Source organism: Phoenix dactylifera, chromosome 12, assembly GCF_051530095.1.
Source record: "Phoenix dactylifera cultivar Ajwa chromosome 12, Ajwa_hap1_PhDact_Kaust_v1.1, whole genome shotgun sequence".
In the NCBI taxonomy this organism is placed as follows: domain Eukaryota; kingdom Viridiplantae; phylum Streptophyta; class Magnoliopsida; order Arecales; family Arecaceae; genus Phoenix; species Phoenix dactylifera.
In genome coordinates, this window is record NC_143201.1 from 21,665,906 (window position 1) to 21,675,124 (window position 9,219).

Below are 9,219 nucleotides of genomic sequence, written 5' to 3' on the forward strand. Positions count from 1 at the left end.
AATTTTAGAAAAATATTAACAATCTAGTATTCTTCTTTTTTGTGGAATTCAAATTTTGTTTATACAACTTAGGATTTTTTTTTTTTTTTTTTTTTGTACATGAGAAGAAAAACATAGGAAGGAAGCAAAATGAAATATTTTTTCTATTTTTTGCTGAACTTCCTAAACGCAATTTTTTTTTTGACTGGATGAAAATATGAGCCAATTTTTTCCTTTTTACATGGTATCCAAAAATAATTTAAAAATTATTTTTAAAATATTTTTAATATTTTTAAAATTTTAGAGAGAATTTCAATACTCTTTCTTCTTTCTACTTAATAAGTATAGAGATAGAGATTTGCTATTTACAAAAACATGCCGGACCTGAATGAGTTTGCTACTATAGGATCGATCTTAGATCGACCGATTCCTAAGAGTATTGCATGACATCCCCTTGAAAAGCTATTTAAATCATGTTACAATTTTAGTTTACATACTTTATTATCTTTCACTCGAGTTTTACCATGCTAATTTGTTTGAGGCAGAGAATTTATCAACAAACAGCATTATTTACATGCTTGGTAAATCGAGATGCATGCATATCATCTACCAAAAATGCATAATGTCAAAGAAATTAGCTGGCTACAGTGCAGTGACCCCTTACGTGGACTTTTGTGCACTTTATTGCGGACTAACTCGCAATAAAGAGAAAATTCGAAGATGTTTTGGAGAATTTATGAAACAAAATCTGATTACCAGTAGAAAAAGAGATAAAATATGAATACATATTGGGTTGTCACGTGTGGGAATAAGAGAGTTGTGAGAATAAACGCAATCAAAGCGCAACAAACCCTCAAACAGCTTGGTCTACGGCAACGGCCGCCTCCGTTTTTAACGTACCAACAAGGCCATCAGCAGCCGAACCGGACCGCCGACATCTTTTACGTCACAAACCCTACCACCAACTCGCCCTTTATATATCCCTCAATCAAGCCAACTAAATTCCATCTCCGCTCCGGTTTCTTTCCTCTCCCTTTCCTCCTCCCTCTCGCTCTCTCTATATCCCCCTTTCTTGTTTCGCGCTGGCCTTCGGAACTCGTGAATGGTGAGAGATTACCTGACGCCCCCCCCCTTCTTCTCGTCGTCGTCGTCGAAGAAGAGGGCGACCGCGGCACGAGTCCACCCTACCTCCTCGGATTCCTCTTTGTTCTTCGGTTCCTGCATGCAGGGCTGGCACTACCGCTGCCTCGGCCTCGATCCCTCCTTCCACCCATCTCCCACCACCGACTGACCGCCACGATCCGTCTTTCCTCTCAATAATTAATTCCAACCAATCAAAAAGGGTTTTTTTTTAAAAAAAGAAAATCCATCTATTTTTTGATCGCCGCCGCTGCCGACGATGGCCCTCGTCGCTCCGTCCTTGCAGATCAAGCTCAAGAAAAACCGGCAGCTTCCCCGAGGACGCGGTGGTGGCAATCGGGCTGGTGCCAGCAACCGATGCCTCATCACCGTCAATGTTTTGGGCAGCGCCGGTCCCATCCGCTTTCTGGTGAACGAAGGGGAGATGGTCGGCACCGTCATATCCACCGCCCTCAAGTCCTACGCCCGGGAGGGCCGCCTTCCCGTCCTCGGCTCCGATTTCAATAACTTCCTTCTCTATTCTGGATCTGATGGTATGTTATCGTCGTCCTCCTTTCTTATTACTCCCGTCGTTCTCTATGTTGTTGAATATTCAACTGATGTTGTTTTGGATGGTGGATCGGCAGCTTTGAGCCCTTGGGAGTCGATCGATTCTCGCGGCACGAGGAACTTCGTGTTGTGCAAGAAGGAGGGGGTGGTGGATGAGCGTGCTTCCCAGGTGCTTGGCAGGAAAGGGAGCGGGAGCTGGAGAACCTGGCTTAACAAGTCCCTCAGTTTCAGGATTTCTTCTCACTGAAAGACGAAGATTTATTATTGCTTCTGTTTTCCTCCCTGCCTCTCTTTCTCCTATTGGAGGTTAGTTTGAATTCATGCTCTGCTGGATAGAAGCATGAGAGCAAAAGGGCAGGGGGATTCTTTCTATCTACGTGCTAAATTTTCTTGGGTCTGTCATGCTCTTCTATTTATTTGGCTTGAGTCTCGGTTGGGATCTTTTTGTTTGAGATGATAATAATTTCCATTGTGATTTGGAAAACTTGAGTCTTTAATTCTTTCTTTTCTTTGAAGATGAAAAAGACCGTTTAAGTACTTAGAAATTAATAAAGTTGACAGTTGTTTCAGGCTTATTCTTTTGTCATCTATGCTTTGATATCTCATTGTTTGCTCTTTCAGAGATGAAATTTTTGGGCACTGTTTTATATGTGGTTATATGATGTTCCGCCGAACGTGGCAGTGGAGGTCTAAAAATTTGTTTGTTTTGATGCTACATTGATGATGGATATATGTTTTTGACAAGCCATTGATATTTGTTCTATGTACTGCAGCCACATGTATTGAAGTCTACATTCTTTTGTTCATGATAATCTTTTTGTTCATCTGTTGGATTCTACTTAAGTATCCAGTAGTTATCTAAGTGTGCTGATTGATCAGTTGTTCTTAAGAAACATTTCGTAAGCTGCTCTCTCGTTTTCCTTTTAGGCATAATATGAACATTGATGGAAATGTTCTACCAGGATTGGTCCATTATGAACAAGTTCTCTTTAATTTTGGCAGGCTTTCTACCATTATCATGCTGCTATCAGTATTTTTTTTAAAAAAAATCTATCAGTATTTTTTTTAAAAAAAAATCTATCAGTATTTTTTTTAAAAAAAATCTATCAGTAATTTTTTTTTAAAAAAAATCTAGCAGTGTTTTTTTTAAAAAAAATCTATCTGTATTTTTTTTTAAAAAAAAAACTATCTGTATTTTTTTTAAAAAAAACTATCTGTATTTTTTTTAAAAAAATCTATCTGTATTTTTTTTAAAAAAAATCTATCAGTATTTTTTTTTAAAAAAAAGCAAAGACAAGAGTAATTGTTATTGGATGAATCCTCTTTTTTCCATCCATTATAGCTTTGTGAAACAAGCCTTGATCTTCTTGATTTATATGGTTAATTTTAACAGTTGTTGATTTGGGAAGTCTTTTGAGACCGTAGCACCAACTTCCATAAGCTAGCTATTGCTCATTCTTTTCTGTACCATGCTTTTGTTGACTATTTTTCTTAATTCTCGTACTCGTCATCATGCAACTGTTGCAGGTTCACATATGAATGCCACCTTATGCTCAAGGGCTGCAATGCATTTCATGCCTTAACCTGTTGAATTTCTAAAACCGACATTCCTTTTATTCCCTGAGGTGGTTAGAACTGTTGCAGTAAATTATGTCTTCCTTGTGTTCTAAATTTTTGACTTAAACAGAGCATTTCAATGAAAAAGGTCTAGAATTTAAAAGTTCCAAAACGAGATTGGTTGTAAGTCAGGCATGTCAGTTGTTTAGCAAGGTCATTTTTGATGCTTCAAATATTATTAGCTTTGAAGCAAAAACTTCCAAGAAGTAGAAAATCAGATGTTTTGAGGTTATTTGTTTTAGGCAAACCAGAACTTTTCTTGTCTAAAAATAAAACCTAGTCTTAGAAAACAACAGTTCACAAAAAACAGGCATTAATATTCATCATCATAAATCTTTGATGGTTGATGCATGGCGCACTATTTCTTTTTGTGGCGCAGGATCTTTCATGAAACCATCTTTTGTAAGTGTTGGACATCGCTGCAGGAAATTGCCTCATTTGATCAAATTGAGATGACTAAATCTGATCATTATTGTTAAAAAAATTCTTTTTCCCCTCCAAATGAATCTCAGCAACTGATAAGTTGATCAAATAGAAATACTGGAAATATGTGTATAGTTTAAATGAAATAAGATAAATTTCATAGATGGGTTGCTTTCACTACCTTGAAACTATTATATAAGAGGTGGAGGGATATGGGCTAATGTATGATGACAATAAGGTGCTTGAAGTGAGCATGGACCTTTTAAGAGTTCTCCTTATCAGGAAATACCATTAAGATTCAAAAGAAAATTTTTTGAGATTGGACAAAGGTACTCAACCATTTAGATTAGAATGTTGCATGCTAAAGAGAGAACATTAGCACAGTATGGGATTTAGGATAAGGCGAGGTTACAAAAGATGAGAATGTTACATTTGATAGTTAAAAGTGAGTATAATAAAGAATAAATTCCTTTGGATTAGCCCCAGTATGCAATAATGCAGGGCCGAACATCTAAGATGATTTAATCTTTTGCCCATTGATTGCACCAAACTTGAGAGAATGATGCAATTGTTTGAATCAGGGTATGAATGGTTTTAATATTCTTATGTTTCATTTAAGATGGAGTATTCCTAAAAACTGGCATCCATAGTCTAGTAGTTATTATGATTCTTATGCTATGGAAAGTGGTCTGCTGGGAATGGAGTTGATAGGGGTATGTTGTTGGGTTGAATTGCCATCCTGAGGTATTCGGAAGGCTAAGTAGAGCTTAACTATAATTGTGAGTGGAAAGTGAAGCTGATATAGATGAAAAAGGCTTGTAATGTTTCAACAGTGGTCAATGAGCAACAGGAGCTATGAAGTAGACTATGTAGTCAATATTTCCTGCTGGGGAAGTTGATAACATGATGAATTCAAATACAATTTGGAAACTTTTTCATAATAAAGAGAGGATATTCTGTCAAATGTATGGTAGCAAATCAGACATGCCAAAGTGATAGTTGCATACTTGCTTGTCTTGTAAAATGGGCAGTTTGTGGAATAAAGAACTTTGGAACTGATAATAATATAATATAATATACTTTTGTGATGATGTTGGTCATCTGTTTATCACACGAAAATGATCGCCTAAGGGCTTTTCCAACTAACTAAAATGATTTTCCAAGTCATGGTAAGAACATGATGCAACTGCTGTTGGTAGTTGAAACTTGGATATTATGCTGTACCAAAAGAAAAGCAATGTTGATAATGCTTACATGCATCAACATGACGATGATATCTGTGATGTTTGTAATCATGTTGGTTGTTTTCTTATTCGGATATGTTCACATTAAACCCTACTGGAAAAATATAAAATTAAAGGGGATTTGGGGGAAAAGAAAAATAGCTTGAACTTAAACTTAACTGTTGAAAGGTAAGCAAGTAGAGTTTTTGGAGAACAAAAATTATACATCATTAGATAACCTAAGGTGGCTTTTATCTTGGAAAGGCATGGGGGCTATGGGTTTCTCCTTACAAATTTCTACATGACTTTTTATTTCTATTATGTGATTCCTAGCATCACATTATCATGGGTGATCTCTAAGAATGTGATAAGTCATCCACTTTATTTTCTAAATCTTTTTTGCTAAAAATGAAAAATAGATCGTAAGTTTATTTTTTTTATCATCCAGACTAGGCAAACTGCTTGGTTCTCTTTATTGTGTCATGCACACTATGGGTCTAGACTCCAAATATGTTTTGTTCCACTAGGGTATTTTCTATTTGCTTGCTTGATGGTTTCCATAATGATGCTAGATTTGTCCTCAAGCACATATGGTTTTGACATGATGAAATGAAAATAAAACTATATCTTATGCATATTACATATCCTGCTATTAATGTCAAAACATTTAGATACACCCTTAAGTTTGGTTTAACGTCTTGTTGCAAAAGTTATTGTCTTTCTTCGATCTTTTGAATTCAAACATTGGCTTATGTAAAGGCGTGGAACTTGGAGCAATGGAGTACCAATGGCAGATCAAGCATCAGGGAAGGCATTTGCCTGATTATGGATATATTCAGTATGGGTCTAGACTCCAAATATGTTTTGTTCCACTAGGGTATTTTCTATTTGCTTGCTTGATGGTTTCCATAATGATGCTAGATTTGTCCTCAAGCACATATGGTTTTGACATGATGAAATGAAAATAAAACTATATCTTATGCATATTACATATCCTGCTATTAATGTCAAAACATTTAGATACACCCTTAAGTTTGGTTTAACGTCTTGTTGCAAAAGTTATTGTCTTTCTTCGATCTTTTGAATTCAAACATTGGCTTATGTAAAGGCGTGGAACTTGGAGCAATGGAGTACCAATGGCAGATCAAGCATCAGGGAAGGCATTTGCCTGATTATGGATATATTCAGTATGAGGTTATGTTTTGTTGTTGGGAATGGCTTCTGAATCTTCCTTTCTTTTGTATGTGGTGTATTCTTTATAGGAAAGTAGGAGGGAGAGAGTTGCATACAGGCATATTGAAGATGTTTAGGTAAATAACACTGAAAAGTCATGGTAGGCCAGAACCCGCAATTTCCGCAGGAAGAATAGGCAACATAATTTTGATGTACGATCTGCTGACCAAATTCGAGGACAGATGCAATCTATCCCAAGATTCTTGCTTAGTTATTGTTATACTAGTATGGGTCTCCATATGGTTATAACCACCGATTAGAATATATTCTTGATGATGGAAGTGCTCAGGATATTTTTTGCATTGTCATGTGGTTTCTCGGATGACACCTACTTAATCTTATTGCAGCACTTGAACTAATCTTGTTGCTGTACTTGAGTTAGGTTTCTGTAATTTAAATCTGGTTCCAGACTCTGTTTTCTTTTTCAATTACCAGAAAAAACAGTCCTGATGCCTGACTTCCCAGTCCAAGTTAACTATTACTAAATACTGTTGACCGCCAGTGTACCAATGGCAATATGTAGCAGAAGCCTTTTAAAACTCGAGCTGACACCCTGATACCGGAAGGTCTTATGTAGAGAAATGCAACGCCATCATCTGTGATGAATCAAGATCAAATCCTGCCTGGAATATGAATCATTACCAGGTATCGGAAATCTGCATCTGGCTATCCTTATAACTGGTCTCTAGATGATATCCTTTGGTTTCTCTAGATGAATTATCACAGCTAATTCATACCTCCGAAAAAAACTCTAAACTAGGACGAAGCTAGCTTTTATTTTAACAGTTTATTAACAATTGGGTCCTGTAAACATACACCTATTGAAATATTTGTCCATTATAAGACAGTCTCCGGCACGACGCTTACAGCACAGAAGGGGAGCTTGTCCATCTACAAAATAAACAAACTGGAGACTAGGGATCTGTTCTGGTTAATTCGAATGTGATTTAAAGGGACCTACCGTGAAACTCCTGATTGCAAAAAAAAAATGCAATGTGTTATTTGATCTTCTCACCCTTAGCAAATGAAAATATGCTGTTAAGCTTGCAAATATTTTCTAAAAATGGCTGAAATGAACAACTGCCCAACGCAGTGTTCGGCTTCCTGTGAGCATTGTTCGTTCCAGTTTCCAGTGAGGTGGCTGTAGTAAAATTTCTAACACTAGTATGAAGCAGCCACACAATGACACAAGGACTGTAGCTACTGGGCTGCAATTAACGCACAGTTCAGGAGAGCAATAGCGTATGAATATAGTGTTGCTGAGCCTCGTTCAAGTTGCATGGTAAGGCTCGGTTTGTGGGTTGATCATGGATTCCCAGTGCTCAACCTTGCAGTTGTTTCTCTCACACCTCTTGCATGGTCTAACACAGCATCTTCATGTCTTCTGTGAGGCCATAAGGTCACAAATTTCTAACAAAAGGGCTCTGCATAAAGAAAACTTCGATTAAAAAAAAAAAAAAAACTCGATATGTCCTCAATGCCATAATGTCAGGTGCAATGAGCATGCAGTAGCAAGAAAATATATAGCAGCATGGAGTTGGATCCTCTAGATTTAATAACTGAAGGAACAGTAGGCATCAGGAATCCGCATTTCCTCCCTCGGGCCCATGCAGCTTAACTCCGCCTCGTTCGGCTATTCTCCTCCAGCTCCTTGTTCCACGATCCCCGTGAGCCTAGTAACCTACTTTTCCTTTTTTTCGCTATTCTTTTTTCCTGCTCCAAGTAAGAATCCATTTCCTATTTTCATATGAGAACTCCAACGTGGATCTCTCTTTCCCATAACTCCTTTTTTATTTTTTTTGCTTTTCTTAATCTTTCAATCTCTGTATAAATTGTTTTTTTTCGTACACTATATATAGGGGGTCTTTACTCCCCGCCATTGGTACCATCCACCATCCGAAGAACTATTTTTCCAGGCCTACGACAGACATCAAATGAATGACCACGACAAGATATTGACAAGTCTTGCGACAACATGATATCTCATGTACAAAATATTTAGCAGTGTCATGGCAATCATGTAACTCTCATGTTGGATGTCTGGTGCCAAGAACTTACAATATTTACTGTGACGGCTAGAAATCCACCAAGATAGTTATCCATTATGTAATGTATTAGTTTGAGATTTTTGTGTCACTGTAGATGGTTTCTTTTTTATGTGAAGAAGCTTCAGGAATTGATCATGGTATTCCCTGTTACATGATAAAGAATATTGGTTGATATACATGGAAGGCTAAGCCACTATAGACGACTGACTCCATTCCTTATGTGGGTCTCACCGGTCCGACTGGGTCCACCCTCAACCACTGCATCTCTTCTTTTTGTTTGGTCCAAACAAACCACTCTTCCTTGGACCATCATAACTGGAACCCATCGCAATCCATAAAGGTGGACAAAATCACAGTCTATCCTTGGACCCAATGGGGTGAGAAAAGGCTTGGTCGGTTTAAGCTTTCCATTGGACGCGTATCCATCTTTTGTGTCCAACGAAAGAGGCATGAAAAGTGAATTTGGAGAAGGAATTTTGCAGACCAAAAAAAAGCTCTCGAGTGGATGGCAAAAAACGGATGCATACACTCACACATTTCTTTCTTTTTCTTTTCATTAGTTCTTTTTTCTGATTTTGTTGGTTGTATTTATGCATGTTTTATGTGAGGCGCCGTTGTACCAAAAAAAAAGAATATGTGGATGGAAGTCAAACTTTCTCGCAAATGCATAGCTATCATAAGGAAAGGCACGAGAGGTCATTTACTGAATGGCGAATAAATCATTTGTTTAGACTAGATATTTTACGGGCATGAATTCTCAATGGCCAAAGGTGAGATTTATCTTAGATTTTAGAATTTTGTGCATACGTAGGATTGCTTAGGCTAGACATCATCAACATTACTAACAATTCAAACATACTAACATAAATGCAATGAATAAGTACATTTGAGAGGGAACTTAGTCAGCGAAAAATACATAAAAAGTGAGACCGAATACATATCCTCTATACAAAATAATATGATTTAAGTTTACCAAAAAAAAATGTTATGTCTTGATACGGAAAATG

General features: G+C 37.2%; 1 protein-coding gene across 1 annotated transcript; it reads left to right on the forward strand.

Moving 5' to 3' along the window:
• Nucleotides 1–985: 985 nt before the first annotated feature.
• On the forward strand, nucleotides 986–2,243 carry LOC103701859 (uncharacterized). Its single transcript, XM_008784065.6, has 2 exons — nucleotides 986–1,652; nucleotides 1,746–2,243. Exons 1-2 carry the CDS (start codon nucleotides 1,379–1,381, stop codon nucleotides 1,913–1,915), a joined length of 444 nt encoding a protein of 147 aa, XP_008782287.3. The 5' UTR covers nucleotides 986–1,378; the 3' UTR covers nucleotides 1,916–2,243.
• Nucleotides 2,244–9,219: the final 6,976 nt, after the last annotated feature.

Bases quoted from the DNA above. Each gene is read 5' to 3' on its own strand.
- LOC103701859 (XM_008784065.6), top strand. From the start codon at position 1,379: ATGGCCCTCGTCGCTCCGTCCTTGCAGATCAAGCTCAAGAAAAACCGG. The intron at 1,653-1,745 runs GTATGTTATCGT...GTGGATCGGCAG, and splicing joins TCTCTATTCTGGATCTGATG to CTTTGAGCCCTTGGGAGTCG.